The 19,654-nt window shown below is 34.7% G+C and overlaps 1 protein-coding gene across 1 annotated transcript in view; it reads right to left on the minus strand.

Moving 5' to 3' along the window:
- The window catches only part of PRKN (parkin RBR E3 ubiquitin protein ligase), a 1,934,491-nt gene that overhangs the window by 888,004 nt on the left and 1,026,833 nt on the right, over nucleotides 1-19,654 (minus strand). The window contains exon 6 of the mRNA XM_051998070.1: nucleotides 15,622-15,737. Within this exon, the coding sequence (XP_051854030.1) occupies nucleotides 15,622-15,737 (116 nt within the window). The remainder of the gene's footprint in view (nucleotides 1-15,621; nucleotides 15,738-19,654) is intronic.

Here is a 19,654-nt window from a genome sequence, read left to right on the forward strand (position 1 = left end):
GGAAACAATTGGAAAATGAGGGGATGCCCATTAATTGGGAAATAGATGAACAAATTGTGGTACATCAAAGTAATGAATTATTATTGTTCTACCAAAAAAATGATGAACAAGAAGATTTCAGAAAGGCCTGGAAAGATTTACATGAACTGATGCTGAGCGAAAGAAGCAGAACCAGGGGTACATTGTACACTATAATAGCAAGAATGTGAGATGATCAACTATGAAAGTGTTGGTTCCTTTCAATAGTTCAGTGATCCAAAGCAATTCCAATAGACTTGGGACAGAAATTGCTATCTACATTTAGAAAACCAATTAAGGAGACCAAATGTAAATCAACACATGCTATCTATGTTTGTTTCTTTTTTCGTTTTTTTTTTTTTTTAATCTCTCTCATAGTTTTTCCCTTTTGCTCTGATTTTTCTCTCCCAACATTATTCACAAAGCAATGTGTATTAAACATAAATTTACTACAATTAAAAAAGCAAGCCAAAAAAAAAAGTACTTTGACAAAGTAAGATTTGCATTAAGAAAGGAAAGTAGAAGAGCAATTCGGGTAAGGAATATGTTCAAAGGTTCTTTATCTTATATTGAAAAGAATGAGTTATGTGTGGAAGAATGAGTTATGAGATAATGTATTTTACTGTAGTGTGAATTAAACCATCCAAACCATCCAAAGAAGGGTTACAATTTAAGCTACAGTAATAAGAGCACTGAATGATAGTCAATTGAATGCTAATTAGGTAATGACGTATTCTACTTATAGTTTCAGAGATCTGACATCAATAACTTTCTAACAGAGAAATAATCTTTCACTGTCATCAAATTTGTCATCAATTAATGTGGATTAATGTAAAAAGTAATATTTTTGTGTTTCAATATATATGTATTTTTATGATACTAGTCTTTGTTTAGTCTCTGTAAACATAGCTGAAAACAAAGGAAAACATTTAATTTTCAGAGTGAAGACTAAAAGAAGCTGTCCCCATTAGGAGATAGAAGCCAATGGGGCTTTAAAAATTGATCTAATAACCTTGACACAATGGATAGAAAGCTAGCTTCATAGCCAAAAAGATCTTGGGTTCCTATCTGGCTCTGGTACCTTCTGGCTGTGCTGTACCTTGGCTAGTCACTCATCTTCTCAATGTTTTAGGCAATTTAGTGAGATTGTGATTTGTGGAGAAAATGCTACTTAATATTTTGGTAAAGTTTCCTCACTTAAGAATGGCTTATATTGATGAAAGCACAAGTGCAGTGCTTATTCTTATGACATTTCGACCTGGTATTTCTCCCTAGTTAATTCCATTAATCTGTTCATTCATTCAGTATATTTAGTAAGTAAAAAGCACTGGTCACATATTGTGGAGGATATGAGCAGGATAAATCAACAGCTGATGATAAGGAGTAAGGTTTGAGAACAGGGGCAGGAAAGAAATAAAAAATAAAGCTCTTTCCAGGGATGCTATGTGGTTTGAGATCATGAGTAAAACATTTCTTCTATGCTTGCACTTAAATGACTTTAAGTAACTATCCACGGCTATATGAGCATTCTGCGGTAGCCTGTTCTCCACACTTCTGTTGGAGTAGAATAGTACTGTTTTCTTTATATTTAGTGGGGTATCTTCCTTGACAGTGGAAGGCGTATTAAAAAGGTTTCTTTGAAGTGTTTGAAGAACTGCTTCCTCATCTTCCTCCTTTAATAACAGTGCTTATGTGAGTGGCCATATCCTATGCCATAGTGTTAATACCCATGCATTATATATAAAGGCATATGAGTACACATACACACATATGTACATATGCATTGCATGACATTATTTATACATGCACAGTTTTTAGAGCTAAGTTAAACTCTTCAGTATAGTAGCGATTTGTACTTAGGTTTTATACTTCCTTGGTATTTCACCACTGGTTGTGATTCAGATATAGAACCAGAATCCTTGTAGGTGAGTTAGTTTATCAGTCTAGCAAGGACTTTTCTGACTAAGTTGCAATATTGAATTGCAAATTTATGAGGGCAGGAACAATGTGATATCTCTTTATACTATCTCCTACACTCTTGACTCAGCCAAAGTACTATACACACTTAATATTTAATAAATGTCTGTTGAATGAAGGTTGAATGAATAAGTAACCTTTTTAAAGTAAAGAGTATGTAGCAATTCAGGGTTGTATTGAACATGTACTGCTATTGTTGCTACCAACAGGTCCATCTCTAGAAAATGTAAAAACATTATAGAAATAGTTCACATAATGTGTCAAAGAAATAAGAGCCAAACATTATATGTTTCAGGAGAATAGTGTGTATCTTAGTCAATTAAAACCTTGCTTATCACCAACAATGCCTCTGTAATTTCCTTTCTCTCTGTAAGACATGAATCAGAGTGTAAATGAGTTTGAAAATACTCTTTTACACTGACCTAGTTTTAGAATTAATTATTAATTACATAAAAAGAATAAAAAGGGAAAAATTTATGGAAGGAATGAGTCTCGCACTCATTTTTCCAAATGGGAAAAAAAAAGATGTATAATAAATACATGAGTAGTACTTTTTAAAAAGTGACCCCTTAATATAATGTCACACTGTCAATAAAATCCTACTTATAGCCCTGCTGAGATTTGAGGGATGTAGAATTGTTTGGCTATTTATCATGAGGTGATGTAACTGCCAGTATGATAAGTAGTGTTAAATTTAAATGCAGGGGGCAAGGACAACCCTAACAACTGCAGAAGCCACCCAGCAAGATTTGCCATGGTGCCTTGTCAGTGCCAGTGGGAGCTGCTATTCAGCAGCAGGGACAGTTAAATGAAAAGGTAAGAAATATGAATTTCATGCCCAAGTGCTTGTAACATCTTCAGGAAACCCTGCTGTTGCAGCCACTTGAGTCTAAAATCTACAGAGTTCACTGCCAGAAAAATGAAGGTCACTTACTGGCATTAAAACAGCCATGGTTCACATTTCAAAGTATCAAGGTCAATCAAATACTTCCTCACTGTTTTTATAGGTAACTGGACCAGAACAACATTGCTGAGGAACCTAAATCTGATATATCTTATACGTCTGCTCTCTCAAGCTCCTCTTTTTTTTTTTTTTTTCCTGGTCTAACCAATTAGTTACATTTGTCAGTTTGATATTTGATTGATTTGATATTTTACTTAATCAAGTTTTAAATGATTCCATTAAATTCAGAAGGGATTTTTTAGACAAGACAGAGGGATAGAATCAGAGAATTTTTTTTCCTTCATTGTCACACTTCATAAAGCAGATTTAGTTATTAATGTAAGGGTTTTCTTTGGTTTAGAAGCAAGAGACGGTGATAATTTTGGGGGAGGAGGTGTATGTGTGATGCTGGGGTTGCACATATGTCTACATGTACATGAAAAAAAAAACCTTACAGTTTAAAAGTGGTTGATGTAACCCACTTTTTGATTTTGAAAGAGTTCCAAGTAGTTAATCTCATAGACCAAGAAAAAATAGAATGCTTCCCATAGTAGAGATATAACAAATCACAGTAATTACCAATCATATTGCAACTTTATATTATATAATTTCAATGTCACAAAAGTTATACATCTGAGATCAGAGGGATGTAGTTGACTTTCTCAGACACTGACATTTAAGTATTTAGTATCAATTGGTTTTTGTTCTCAAGAAGTAGTATAAATTCAGAGAATTGTTAGAGTTAAGGAGAAAAAAATACTTTTGAAAGAATTGATTAGCATAAATATGCTCAGACTTCCATAGTTAGATTTGAAATGTACTACCATGAGATGGTCTGGACATCAACATATTTGAGCAGTGGAAATCCTGGAGATGAATCAAGAAAAAGCACCACCAACATAACCATATTCAGAAGGGAGAGGAAGAAGACTGGAAGAAAATTAGGTACATTTTTAAAAATGAGTTTCTCAGCCTGGAGAAAACTGATAGACAATAAATAACTAGCTTCTCACATGTAAAATACAATTACACTGAAGATGATAACCAATTCCCTTCATCAAATCTGAAACTAGAATAAAAGAAAAGTTATATATTTTCAATTCAGAATAAATTTGAAGAAAAAGGATACCATTTTAGTTATATTCCCAAATGAAAACTCAAACTGAAATCAGTTTTTCCTCTTACAGAAATGGATATTCATTCTTAAAAGAATCATTTAAAGGAGTATAAGTAAGCATGCTAATTATATAATAATGCATATTTCTGAAATCTATAGTTTAGCTTCTCTTCTTGATTAAATAGGGTTAGCTTTATTTCATCTTATATCAAAAGGCAGATTCTCTGGGAGAGCAAAAACAGTAGATCAATAATTTCATAACATATAATATATAGATGGAAAAGGCAAAAAAATAACAAAAAGCAACTTTATATTTGTAATTCCTGTATCTCTCTTCTTTCCCTATTCCATCTCTGCTGCTACTACTCTAATTCAAATCTCTCATGTGGATTATTGCAATGCACAAAATTGATATTGTCTTTTTCCTTTTTCCCCAACATTCCATACATCATTCTATATATCATAACTCATCATGCTACCAAAGCTGTGGATAGCACTTTCCTTTCAGTCTTTTATACTACCTTAAAGTTATTTTAATTTTCATTTCTCTAATTAAAAGTGATTTAGACCACTTATTCATATGCCTATAGATAGTTTTGATTTTGTCATCTAAAAACTGCTTGTTCATATCCTTTGATCATTTATCAACAGGACAATGGCTTGTATTCTAAATCTGACTTCATTCTCTATAGATTTGAGAAATGAGCTTTTATCAGAGACATTTGCTGTAAAGATTGTTTCTCAGCTTTCTATTCTCCTTCTAATCTTGGGCACATTGGTTTGGTTTATGCAAAAGCTTTTTAATATGACCAAAATTATCTATTTTAATTCTATAGCTGTGTTAAGGTGGTGGGCCAGGGGTACTAAATTGGGGTTCTAATAGTGGGTCTGGTATCTACTAAGTTCAGTACTTCTATGTTTCCGTGGTGATAACACTGAAGCAGGTGGTATTCTGGCCACTGAGGACTCCTGTTTTCCTGGGGTTATTCTGTAGTTTTCAGAGCTGTAGTTTGCCAATTAGCCTAACCATGCTGAGGCATAGGGAGAGGTGGGGAGAATCCTGGTGTTGGCATTTGCCTATTCTCCTGAGGTAAAGCTCAGGACTAATTGCTGGTTTGGGCTTGCTGCTGCTTCCTGGGATGCTTCCTGTCCTACACTGTGCTCCTCTTTTACCAGAGTGAGACCTTGAGCAAAGCATTGTTCCATCCCATCTTTTTGCTGATTCTGCTGTTCCAGGATTTGTTTCAGGGCACTATTTTATGGTTGTGTAGAGATAAATATTGGAGAATTTCAGCTACTGAGTACTTATCCCACCCTTGCAGCTCTCATAAGGCTAAAAGATCTTTAACTTTAAATCTAGCATTCCTTTTTTTTTTTAAATGGAAGGGCTTGTTTTATTTCATAAATTTAAAATAAAATAAATATTTATTCCAGTATATGTGTGTATATATATTTATACAATTATCTTGCTGCACAAGAAAAATCAGATCAAAAAGGGGAAAAAAAGCAAGCAAACAACAAAAAGAGTGAAAATGCTATGTTGTGGTCCATATTCAGTTCCCACAATCCTCTCTCTGGGTATAGATGGCTCTCTTCATCACAAGGTCATTGGAATTGGCTTCAATCATCTTGTTGTTAGAAGAGCCATGTCCATCAGAATTTATCATCATATAATCTTGATATTGCCATGTACAATGATCTTCTGGTTCTGCTCATTTCACTTAGCATCAGTTCATGTAAGTCGATCCAGGCCTCTCTGTATTCATCCTGCTGGTCATTTCTTACAGAACAATAATGTTCCATAACATTCATATACCACAACTTATTCAGCCATTCTCCAATTGAGGGGCATCCACTCAGTTTCCAGTTTCTGGCCACTACAAACAGGGTTGCCACAAAAATTTTTGCACATGTGAGACCTTTTCTCTTCTTTAAGATCTCTTTGGGATATAAGCCCAGTAGTAACACTGCTGGGTCAAAGGGTTTGCACAGTTTAATAACTTTTTGAGCACAGTTCCAGATTACTCTCAGAATCTGTTTACAGTTCTACCAACAAAGTATCACTGTCTCAGTTTTCCCGCATCCCCTCCAACATTCATCATTATCTTTTCCTGTCATCTTAAATAATCGGAGCAGTTTGTAATAGTATTTCAGAGTTGTCTTAATTTGCATTTCTCTGATCAATAGTTGTAATGTCCAGGAAAGCTTTCATCCATCCAGGACCTCTGGATGGGCCTTGGTCTTTAGGTAGAGAACTGATGAAGGCAGGAGAGCCATCATGAAGCTGGTCAAAAATGGAGTCTGGAATCTGGAGTCGGAAACCTGAAGTCTTCTCTGTGTCTATGGCTGAGAGACTTCTTCTGTGTCCTTCCAGCTCTTAAATATTTCAGTATGACTATATCACTACAGCAACTGAGCATGTGCAACCATTATATCACCATATCATGTTAAGTGTCTGTTTAGAGAACCATTATCTCACACTGAGTAGGTACTTAACTATAAGCACCCTGCTGTCTTTGATTCTCATACACCTTTTCAGAGTTCCAGCCCTCTACAAATACTGACTTAGAGCATTTTTTTTCATATAATTAGAAATGGTTTTAATTTCTTCATCTGAAAATTGTTCATATCCTTTGACCATTTATCAATTGGAGAATGGCTTGAATGCTTATAGATTTGAGTTAATTCTCTATATATTTTAGAAATGAGGCCTTCATCAGAAGTCTTAAAGGTAAAACTGTTTCCCTAATTTATTGTTTCCCTTCTAATCTTGTCTGCATTAGTTTTGCCTGTACAAAACTTTTTTAGCTTAATATAATCAAAATTACCTATTTTGTGATCAATAATAAGTTCCAGTTCTTCTTTGGTCACAATTTCCTTCCTTTTCTACAGATCTGAGAGGTAAACTAACCTTTGTTCTGCTAATTTGTTTATAATATCATTATGTCTAAATCATGAACCCAAATCTAAGTATTCCTTACATTAAATTACATGTTGTTAGTTTGTTTCAGTCATGTCCAACTTCATGATTCCATATAGAGTCTCCTTGGCAAAGGTACTGGATTGAGTTTCCATTTCCTTCTACAACTCAATTTACAGTGAGGAAACGGAGAATAACAGGGTTAATGACTGGTTCAATGTCACACTTTTAGTAAGTGTCATTAAACCACATATTCTCTCAAATTCTAATGTGGTGAAACATTTTCTATACTTAAGTTTCATCTCCTAAAATACTGACTAGGCAAATTTAAAAGAGAAAATACTACTAGCATTCTAGCAGTAGCAAATCTTGCTCTTCTTGGGTATTTCACAGAGATGAAAGTAACATTACAAATCCTTAATACCTGCATATCTATTGAAATACTAAGAATAAAGGTACCTCAAGGAATCATTTGCAGCATTGGTTTGGTAAAGGAGATGTGAGGCACTTTGGGCTCTGCACATTTCATTTTTATACTGCTTAACATCATTGTTATTTCTGAGTTTGATTTACAGGTGCCCAGGGGGGCTCCTAACTCTTTTGATGCTATTTCAACAGGAAACGGCACTGCAGCAGTTCTTCTCTCAAGGACTAAGGTTGTCATGTTTGCTTCATGTTTTTGCAATTTTCTCAAATTGCTAGGATTTGCTCTCCCAATTACAAACTAAGAACTCATCACCCTTAGTGCTAAGTTTCAGAGTTGTCTGTATAGACAAATACATATACACATATAAAGAGAACCATTTTATTTGGCTAGAGTTAAGCAAAACCAACCTATGAGAATTATTATTTACTTGCCTAGAATCTTCAAGGAATCCTAGCCCCAAAATATTTCTCTCTTTTGATCAGAATGCCATGAAACTCTTCATATCAAATTTAAATCCAAAGCAAACAAACGGTTCTACATATGAACATTAGGCTAAAGCATCAGAAAGAAACTTTACATTGAGTCTATATTTTTGGATATATCACATTTGGGAGGAGATGTGTTTTGTTTTTAATGATAAGTCATCTTTAAGTCATATTGTAAGGTTTATAGGAGTGCTTTCAGTCACAATAATACTGTCAGGTAAGACTTCAAAGTATTGTTCCAATAATGTCTTTGAGCTGATTGTGCATAAAATATGACAAATTTATTATTATATTTACATAATATATATAATAATATAAATATAAATAATAATATAGGAGGACTAAAGTGTTTGTGTCATGAAGGTTAATATCAACAAGATAGGGGGGCTGAGATCAACCTGAAAAATATGTAATCTATAAAATATTGATTGAAAGATATCAGATTACTGATAATGAAAAAGTTTTTAGGTAGCTCTAGGCTAAGCAAGCTTTCTTAAGCTCATGAGTACTTTTTCTCATGCCTCTAACTCTCTTATAACTTCATCAAATATTGGGTATTTTATACCCACTCACATACATACCCAGATGCATACATGGAGATACATGATGGTTCCCTGAGAATACTTGGTGTTCCTAAGTTTATTCTTAATATTTTAACTTTCCATCCTCCTCTATTCCATCTATAGTTGTTTATCTGTTCAAATGGTTTCTTGGGAAAAAAAAATAGATTATGGAAGGCAGGGATGGAATTATTTTTTAAGACAGGCAGATATGAATAATAATAATAATAATAAAAAAAATAATAATAAATTTTTCACTGCTATTAAAAAGTGGGTTGCTTGGACAAATTTTTCTATCCTTTCTGGTAAACAAAATGCCTTAAGCCAAAAAATAATCATAATTAATAACTATCTTGTATAGTACTTTGAGATTTGCAAAGTATTGTACATATCATCTTATTTGATCCTCACAACTCAAGGAAGCATGTGCCATTATTATCTTTCTCATTTTTATCAAATATTTATTCATTCCTAATCAAAATAGAGATGGAGTGAAGTGTAAGACAGGGCATTAACCTTGGGCCTGGAATGTGACTGAAGTTCAGCCTCTGACATGTTAGTTGTATGACCAAAGATAAGTTAATTAATCTTTCAGTATTCTAAGCAATTTCCTAAATCTATAAATTGCAGAAAAGGTGCCAACCTGCATCAACAGAAGGAAGTTCTTCATCTGGGAGCTCTCTATATCAGTAAAATCATAGATATGATGTTCCCTATGCCTGTCATGTCCCATACACTGTTCTAAGCACTGGGGTACAAAGAAAATAATGAAATAATCCTTGCTCCCTAGAAGCTTATATTTGTATAACCAAGTTTTCCAACTGCTAAATAATGTATTTTAAAAGCCTCCTTTTATGAAAAGTTTTCTAAAATTTATTAATCACTTCCCTGTCCCCTTGAGTGGAATATACAGTACAGCATTTAACCTCTTTTTCATGATTCAAGTTTACCAACATTAGCATTAGTTTTTACAGTGTAAAGAAGTTCATGTGGAGGCTATGGGCACAGGGCTGAACAGATAATGGCTACAGCACTGACCTTGAACTAATTTTCCTAAACTATTTTTTTAAGTTATTTGTATCCATTTTCATAAAGCAATATGAAAAATATATATGGCTGCCTTTCTAAAAAAGTCAATTATTAAAGAAAAAAGATGAAAGCAGCTAGCTATCTAACAAATTATTTTCCTTTTTCTTCTTTCTCCCCTCAACAAAAATTAAAATAATGAGATTCAGAACTGGAAGGGATCTTAGAGATCATTCTGTATGACCTTTCATATTTAGTCAAGTCAAATCAAAAGAATTCACTGAAGTGCTTACTTTTAGTCAGGCATTGTGATGAGGCTCAGAAAGGTTAAGTGTTATGCCAAATAACTCCACAATGTACTAAGGAGTGAAACAGGGCATCTGATTCTCTCCTTCCCCCTCTTCTCTGAACACACCAATTACTCACTTGACTTCTTCATTTTTTTTCTTCAATTTCTGAAATGTTTCTATAAGTGTCCCATAAAGAAAATCTATTAAAAATTTTACCTAAGCTTCCTATATCATTAACACAATTGACTATATGTTAGCTGATATCCAATCTACAATGACATTGCACTCTTTGTTCATAAACAAATAAAGAGGAATATGCCATGCCCTTTCAAGAATGTGACCTGTTGGCTATGGTGTGAGAGTGTATCTTGTATTTATATTATGAACTTATTATATACCCCCTAGTAGAACTTAAGCATTAAAGGTAGGAAAGTTTCACTTTATGTATTTATATATTCAATGTTCAACACAATGGCTACCATATAGAAAGGAAAAGAAGAAAAAAAAGTAAAAAATATCACTCACTCTCACCACTACCCCCAAAAACCTCCTAGCGAAGAAGTTACTACTAAAATATCAAATCTTGATTTTATTTAAACTCTCCTTAACATTTTAATAGAATTGAAAAATTAATACAAGAGTAAAATTGTATATTTGATATTAATTTTGAAGGAACTATGATAATATTATTATAGTTCAGATCTAATCAGATTGTTCCTCTTTTCAAAATCCTTAAATGGATGTCTATTATTTAAGGAATAAAATGTAAGCTCCTTACCTTGTTTATTTCTCACAGCTCTGGACAATTAGGAATCCTCTAGAGGGAAGCCAGACCAACACATGCTTCATTGTAGCTCAGGGCAACAGAGACTACCCAAGAAACAGAGAAACTACCACTAAAATGCCAATTCAACATTAGGTAAGATGCTAAAACCCTACATCTTCCAGCATCACCAGTCAAACACCATTCCACTTCCTTAGCCAGCACTCTCTCTCCACCTCACCTCTTCTTTGATATTCAAGGTAAAATCAGTGAGGCACCAGGTTAACAGCCAAGCCTGGCACAGGGAGTAGGGCTCAACTTTAAAAGAAAGGGAAAGTCAAAAAAGAGAAACATTAGAGAGCTCATATAAGCAAGAAGTATTTAAGTACTCATTGGAATTCACAAGTATGGGAGATTCATAAAGTTAACTGTGTAACTTTGGGAATTCACACCTCCCTTGAAGCTCTTAGGGCCTGAGAGCACTATGGGAGAAAACCCATAATCCCTCTCTCGTGAAGGAGCACAAATGGAGCTTCAGTGAGCCCAGTCAAGAGAGTTCAGCTGAATTAGATTGGAGATGAGCACGCTGGTGCAGACACAGAGCACTCTGGGAGATTGAGAGCCAGAAGGCCTCTCTCGGAGGCAAGACAGATTCAACTTGGTGCTGGCTGGAGGCTGAAGAAAACAGAGGCAAAGGCAAAGGACAAAGCGGCAAGAGTTCTTAGAATCAAGCAGAGAGATAGGCCTTAACTAACCGGGCTATTTTGGAAGGAGAAAATAAACGTTTGCATTTTTACCAGCTGGCTGTGTTTTGGGTGATTATTTACTTTCAACTGAAACTAAGGTTGCCTCCAGAAAACCTCCCCAAGAAACCTGCTTTTTCCCCCAGAGAAAACCATTATATTTATTTTAAAGAAGAAAAAAAACACCACAGAAAACAATACATTAAAAGCAAGAGTTTGGCAAGTGGACGCTAATGACTCTATGAAACATCAAGAATCAATCCAATTTTTAAAATATCTGTCTCTATCACTATTACCAGAATAACAATTACCACAATTTCCTTTGGCAATTCTATCCAAAGTATACAAAGAGTTTTTGGAAATGATCCCTCATTGAAAGTATAAGAAAGTTATAGGAACAGTAAAAACAAAGAAACAAAAAACCTTTGTCTATACATGCATTATTTGTCTGTTAAAAAAAAATTAGGTAAATAACTTGAGTATCTCTATGTACTGAGTGTAAAGGATATAAATCACATTTATTACTCAAGGATGGACAACTTCATAATTATCAAGAACATTTAATTAAAGACAAGATTCTGGGAAGATGGTAGAGTAGGTTGGTAAATGTCAAACTCTTCAGATTTCCCCTACAAATAGAACAAATTTTCCCCTAAAGGAGAACACAGATTGTTGAAAAATCAAGATGTGGGATAGAAGAGGGGTCTTCTTAGTACAAGGTGAAAAGATCTTAAGAAAGACCTGGGGTTGGGGATTAATCTGTCTAAATACAAATACCTCTGGGCTAGTTCTGAAGAAATATCAAGTGAGGACCCCTCAGGCTAGTTAGCAGGAACCACAGACTTTCATCTCCTGGACTGTTTGTCAGTTTGGGGTTTGAGTCCAGGAAGGCAGAGTGAACCTGGACAGAGTGAGAACACCAGATCTAGCTATGCTGCTGAGATGTGGCCCTGGGCCACCTTCCATATTTCCCGGATGGGAAAGACTTGTATGTATCTACATATGTATGCATAAATATATTTTCAAATAAAATAAAATAAATTTAAAAAGAAAGAATACAATTAAGTAGTTAGATGGATAAACCATCTTAAAGATTTTTTTTTCATGTGAGTCTAAGAAAATTGGTGAGTCTTTTGCTCATGATATTTAGTGAGACATCATAAGGTAAGGGGTAAGGGGAAGACAGTCTTAGGATATGTTTTTCCCTCTGTGGTCATTTGCCTTTTCCTTTGTTTCTAAGGGCGATAGTTATAAGAATTTGGGAGTGTCTATTACACAAAATCCCCCAAAAGTTAACTTTGCATCTCAATGCAAAGACACACTTAGCAATAATCAATAGGTGGGACGAATACTACTTAGAACCTGAGCTAAATTTTGGGCTTAATCAAGATCAAATTGGTATAAGTAAGAGTATGATCCAGAGATATGGATAGAAATCTTTGTACTTTTATTTGTTCATGCTATATCTCTGAAGGAAATAACTTTGTAATAGTAAAAATAAAAATTAAATTCTGCAGGATCACAGAATGTCACAAACCATCTAATCAAATCCAGTACTTGACCAAGAATCCCATCTACTACATGGGACTGGAGTAAGGACAACCCATGTTCAAATTTAATGTCAAACATTTCATAGTTGTAGAATCTTGGTAAGTCACTTATCTCTGCTTGCTTCAATTTTCACATCTTTAAATGATGATAATAATGACACCTTCTAGAGTTGTGAGAATAAAATGGGTTAATATTTATAAAGTACTCTGCAAATCATTATCAAAACAATTATTATTAATAATAACATCACCTCAAACCATCATTCAGCTTTCATTTAAATACCTCTAGTTAAAAGAGAACCTATCTCCCAAAATAGACCATTCCACTTTGGGAAATAATTGTTAGGGTTTTTTTCCTGTTATTTTCTTATATTGAGCCTTAATTTGCCTCTAAAACTTCTACCTTTTGTTTCTTTTTCTGCCCTCTGGAACCTAAAAAAACACATCTATTTTCTTGTGCATCATGATAATTGTGGGATTGTTTAACTATGGATTACTTGCTGTCTAGGGGAGGGAGTGGGAGTAAGGGAGGGAAAAAACTTGGAACATAAGGTTTTGCAAGGGTGAATGCTGAAAATGATCTATGAATGTTTTGGGAAACAAATCTTTAATTTAAAAAATAAAAGAAATCTAGTCGCTTTTCCACTTGACAGCCCTATGAAATACTCAAAGACGATCTACTCCTTTCAAAAAAAAACCTTTCTAAAGTTATATGAAAAATTATTTGTTCATTTGTTTTCTTTTAAACAATTAAAGGACCAACTTTGTGGATGGTTTCCTTCAACCATTTATGGTAGGGATTCCAGCAAAAATATGATAGTTCTGTAACATAGTAATACTTGTTCAATTGTTTTAGTCTTGTCCAACTCTTCATGATACCTTTGGGGGTTTTCTTTGCCAAGCTATGGGGATGGTTTATTATTTCCTTCTCCAGTCCACTTTACATATGAGATAACTGGGCAAACAGGGTTAAGTGAATTGCCCAGGGTTACACAGCTAGTATCTGAAGGCACATTTTAACTGGGGTCTTTCTATTCCAGGGTTCCTGTTCTACCAACTGTACAATTTAGCTGTCCCATGATAAATACTACGCATCTCACAGGAACATTGTTGATGGGAGCAGTTACATATTTTTAATGCCATCATTTTTAAGCTTAATGAAAGAGTTTCAAAACGCTAACTAAGTTGCATTCTGGGTGGCAGAATGTTTCACCCCTTCTTCAAGAAGGAGAAAAGGTATTACACTATTCCATTGCTATCATATAGGCCAACTCAACAATATTATAAACATTTTTGTATACTTTTAACTATTCTAAGTGGAAAGCCATTTGAGTTGGCCTTGTTTCACATTTTAAAATACTGTCTCTGCAATTTCAATTGTAAGCAAGCCAGTAAAGTTCTACACAGTGTATTTATTTAGTTATAATGTTCTGTTTTCTGTTACAATACTCTCAAAAATCAGCAGACTTGTATTGACTGAGCAGGCAGCAGAAAGGAAAACATGTCTAAGTATTAATAATTCTTGGAAATGTCTTTTTCTGAACAGCTGCTATTGAGGTAATCAGGTTTTAATCAATTAAAGTATAGTTAAAATCACTTTATTGAAGACTTAGAAGTAGTGCCTCAAAATACTTGATACCTATTTATTATGCAATCTTGAGGGCCTAAAAGGTAATTTTAACCACTGTTCTGAGACAGGAAAACAAGATATTTTAACAAAACTCTGCTCTGGAAACTCTGGAAATGAGGGAGTTCAACAGCTCCCTTTGTTAAGATAACCTCCTAGTAAAATTCTTCCTCAAAGATAAATTAAATCTATCTTTGCATAATTTAAACCTATTCTAGCTTTTAAAAAATTATAAAGCTTTTTATTTTCAAAACACATGCATTGATAGTTTTCAACATTCACCCTTGCAAAACTTTGTGTTCTAAATTTTTTTTTCTCCTTTCCTTCCCTCTACCCTCTTCCTTAGATGGCACATAATCCAATATATGTCAAACATAGGCAATTTTTTACACATATTTCCACATTTATCATGCTGCACAAGAAAAATCAGATCAAAAAGGGGGAAAAATGAGAAAGGAAAACAAAATGCAAGCAAACAGCAACAAAAAGATGAAAAGAAGGTGAAATGAGTGTTGTGGTCCACACTCAGTCCCCACAGTCCTCTTTCTGGATGCATATGGCACTCTCTATCACTAGACCACTATTCTATCTTTCTAATCTCAATGGAAAACAGAAAAAATATCTCCCTGTCACCCCCATTAAAAAAATAATACACCTGTTGCCCAGGTATACCGACATTAATTTTCTCAAGATTCTAAATTTTAAATAAAATAATGTCAATGCTCTGTCCTCTCTTGCTCTTACATTGCTGTTATTCAAATTAATTTATTTCTCTCTGCTAGACACATTTTTACAGTTTTCTTTTTTTGTTATTTGGGTCCTCAAAAATCCTCCTGTATAGCAAGGTATTGTATTTTTTTTCAAAATGAAGTATTAGAGCTGATGGTTCGTTTCCTATAATACAACAAAAACACATTTGACAGCAGATACAGTTTTAAAATCTAGTAAACAGGAGGTAAGATTTAATACCAAATATCCAAATACTTTTCATACAAACTTCCATTATCAATTATTATAATTCATTGTAGTGTTTAACTTGGTTCTTTTTGTACTTCATTTTGCAGTTTATAATACACAAAACAAAGCACATTCCCAAGAAAGGAGTGAGGAGAAGCATTTAAGAGCAGGGAGGAAAACAATCTAGCTGAGAAGGGCAGTCTTTTTGCTATTTTTACCTGACATCAGTACATGTGATACAGCTGATACCACGACTGTTTGTTGTAATAAGGTTCAGAGCCACTGATGTCTCATTGGCAGAGGTTGGGTGTGCACCACATTTAAAGTAGAACTCCTGAAACATTGAAAAAAAGATAAAGTAAGATCACATTCCTGAAACTCATGTCCTCTATTTATCTTAGTCTGAGCAACATTTAGACAGGAAACAAATCGCTACTAGTAACTGGAAAGGAAATACCCATTAGGAATGAGTCCTGAATGGATTAAAAGTGGTTATCAAAATCATCTGAGTGGGCACAAATTGCTTTTGTGACAGAATGCAAGGAGCATTCTCATAGCAGTCTGTATGTGCCTTTGTGTATGATGATTTCTGTTATTCCCTTTCTCCCCTGTTTCTTTAATTTATAGACTTTAGAATTTGACTGTATAATTTATATACTGTCACTACCCTATGTGGATATAGAGGAAAGGTCCTCTTCTTCTGTCTTCTGACCCACTTTCTTCAGCCCTGTACTCCCACTAAATGTCCTAAACCTCAGTTTCCTTATCCACAAACATGAAGATAGTTGGAAGGACTGGAGAGGACTGGACTACATGGTTGTTGAGTTTCCTTTCAGCTATACTTCTATATAGATCCAGGTGTATTTCACTCCCATATTTGTCCATATTGTAGATAATAGATACTTATGTGGAAAATGCTGGGGAAATAGCCAATACTTATAATATTGCTTTCATGTCAAAAAAGGATTCCATTTTATTATATTGAATCACACCTAATACAGAGCAGTCAAGTGGTTTGACCTTAGGTCTGGAATGAATTAAAACACTTAAAGAACATAATTTCTTTTAACAAAAGAAAATGTATTGAACAACAGAATGGAAAAAATAATTTACAAAGATTCAGTATGGATTCAGAAAGATATTACTTCAGTGATCTCTGCTTTTGCCATGAGAGTACACTTAAGTCAGGAGGGGATATTAACTTCCACAGTTTGACAAGCCTAAGGAGCATTCTTGTCCTCAGCCTTTATGCCTTAGGTGACCAGTAAACCATGTTAATCGTTTGAACATTGGTCCCGTAGCACAATTAAGCATAGTGAATGGCTCTACAGTCTTTTTAGGGGGAAAATGTAGCTTATGTGAAATCTTTGTGCATTACATTTATGTAGCCTGTAGGCTATGATTTAGCTCTTTCTCTTAATTAATGTCTTTAATGAAGTAAAAATCAAAAAGTTCTTGAGTATAGTCCCCTTTCAGATCAGTTTAAAAAAAAAAAAAGAAGCATGTTTTCAGTCCTCCCATGTCCAGATATAAGACTCTGAGACATTGTGGTTTGACATAATAAAACTGATTATTATGTAGAAACAAAAGGCATCAATTACACTTTTGAAAGTTAAGTTCACAAATCCCTTTGTATTGCTAGAGAACAGAGTAGGAAAATTTGCAAAACAAATATCCTTTGAAAAGAAATGTACATAAATATCTATTTTCTGAAAATTTCCATAATCAGAATTTAGGAAGAGTTAGAAAAGTTACATATGAAATAGGAAAAGACATTTAAAAGACCACCTAATAAAAATGAGAATTTAAGAGATGAACCTGAATTGTATATTAGCACATCTGAGTGTTAAGAGAAGCAAAGGAAAGCCTTCAAATAGTTAGGAGTATCCTTTATGGAGAATTATGGAAATCATGGACAAGAAAGTGAAGAGGGGTTAGGATCTACACTCTAGGAGAACCAATACACACTTAAAATATTGAATCCTTATGTAACAAGACTGAATTGACCTATAGTGGCTAATTCACAGAATATGCTCAGTTACCATCCTGGTTCCTATAACCTAGGTGGGAGCTTTGAGGACTGATTCTAACTACTTGGAGAAAATGACATGATCACATTTTATTCAGTGCTGAAGGAGATTCCCATTGGCTACCAATCACAGATACCGTAAAACCTTAAAACAAATCTTTCATGATACCTTGGCCTTCTGCCCTCCCTCCAACCCCATGACAGTAGTGCCAAAGGACTAGGATGCTGCATCTTTTTTTTTAAGAGACACAAAGACAGAATCTAGTTTATAGAGCTTCTCATTTGGACTGCCACTTGGCCTAACAATAGCACAAGGGAGTAAGCTAAACCCATACAATTGAGATTCACCTGCTGCTTTAGATTTTTTTCCCCAATCCCCCCACAAACAAATACAATATTTATCATCTGGTGAAAAACATTCTCGTAATTTAACACTCAAGATTTAGCTAAGCTGTTCTCTGGATGATGGACTGACATACCACAGTGAGACATTGGACTAAGGACACATGGGACCATGAGGAAGTCCTCCACACTGAGGCATCAGATTTTAGGATTTAGAGATTAGATTCTGAAAATCATTTTGTTCAAATCTTGTTCCACTCTCCCTTTCTGTCTCTCTCCTATCTGCCCCCCCCATCTCTGTCTATCTCTCTCCCCAGCTCTAATCTCTTCCTTTTTCTCTGTTCTCTTCCTCTCTTTGTCTAAGTTTCCCCCAACATGCCCTCTCCCCGCAACTCCCCACAATTTGGACTCATGTCCTCTGACTCCAAGTCTGGTACTATTTCTGTTATACCAGGAGAGTGGAATAATCAAGGAAACAGTGAATATACTCTTTTAAAATGTTTTCTTTCATCACTCATTTTTAAAAAATACTGTCTGCTGAGAGAACAAAGGACATGCTTGTGCTATTGCAATTTGTCCTTTTAATATAACAAACTAGCTTACATGAAACAGGATTTTTCTGGATATTTAGCAGATCATAGTAATTAATCATTTTAGGCTGAGTTCCTCTTTATCTCTGGGCTTGAGGAAAAGATATTTTCTTTTGGATTTCATTATGGTAAAGACTTCCATCCCTAATCTAATCAGTAGGACAGTATAGCACTAAAAATGCCACCATAAATAATGCTTATATACCATTTTATTGTGAGTTTTGTTGTTTTGTTTTGGTTGACAGCTTTTCTGAATTTTCATGGTCTGAATTTGAATAATATTGGATAAAACATTCTGAGGAGTTTCTGGACAACAAGGTTCTTGCTGGTGAATTAATACCAAATCAATGTAGTCCAACAAACAATTCTTAAGCATTTAGAGTACTATGTAAGGGTGCTGTGGGTCCAAAGACAAAATGAAAATAGTACCTGGCACCACTGAACTATTGAAGATACTACATGTAAACAGATACAGGATCATTTGAGGAAAGAGAGAGCACTGACAATGTCAGAGACCAGCAAAGATGTCCCATAAGAGGTAGCACTTGAATTGAGATTTGAAAGAAGCTAGAGATTCTCTGAGGCAGAGGTGAAGAGGGAATATATTTTAGGCATGTGGAACAACTTGTGAAAAGGTATAGAGGTGGAATACCAAGTAGCTCAGGGAACAGCAAATGGGAAGGGAAAGGAAGTTAAAGTTTCAAGAAGCAGAAAAGAAAAAATTAGTATCTAGGGGAATCAGGAAATGTTTCCCTTAGGAAAGCCTTATTGAGCTGGGTATGGTAACATATTTCTATAATCCCTCCTCCTGGGGAGGCTGTAGCTGGTGAATTTGGGAGTTTTGAGATACAGCAAAGATAAAGGTGATTGTGTGTATGCATTTTCTGGCATCAATCTGGTGGGCAGGGAGCCACTAAATCAAACCCAGGTCAGAAATGGAATAGTTCCAAGATTTTGCCTTGGGATTAGGGGCTGCTGGACTGCTGGACTTCCAGCCTGGGGGACAAAAGAGGACCCAATCTCAAAAAATATATAAAAACAAAAAAGAGAAACATTATAATTATTCACCCAAGACTTTCTACTCATAAAGCATAGTGCAAAAAAAAAAAAAACCACCAAAAAAACACACTAGGTGCTTGATAATGACAGCTTCATCTATTGCTGATGAACTACTCATTCTCAGAAGTCACAGCTTCATGAGCCCAACATGACTCATAGTCCATAGGTGAATTATTATTTTCTAAGTGTTTGCTAGGGGGCCTTCTGAAAAAAAGAAAATAGGCAGATATT

The sequence above is a fragment of the Antechinus flavipes genome, chromosome 4, assembly GCF_016432865.1.
Source record: "Antechinus flavipes isolate AdamAnt ecotype Samford, QLD, Australia chromosome 4, AdamAnt_v2, whole genome shotgun sequence".
NCBI classification, from domain to species: domain Eukaryota; kingdom Metazoa; phylum Chordata; class Mammalia; order Dasyuromorphia; family Dasyuridae; genus Antechinus; species Antechinus flavipes.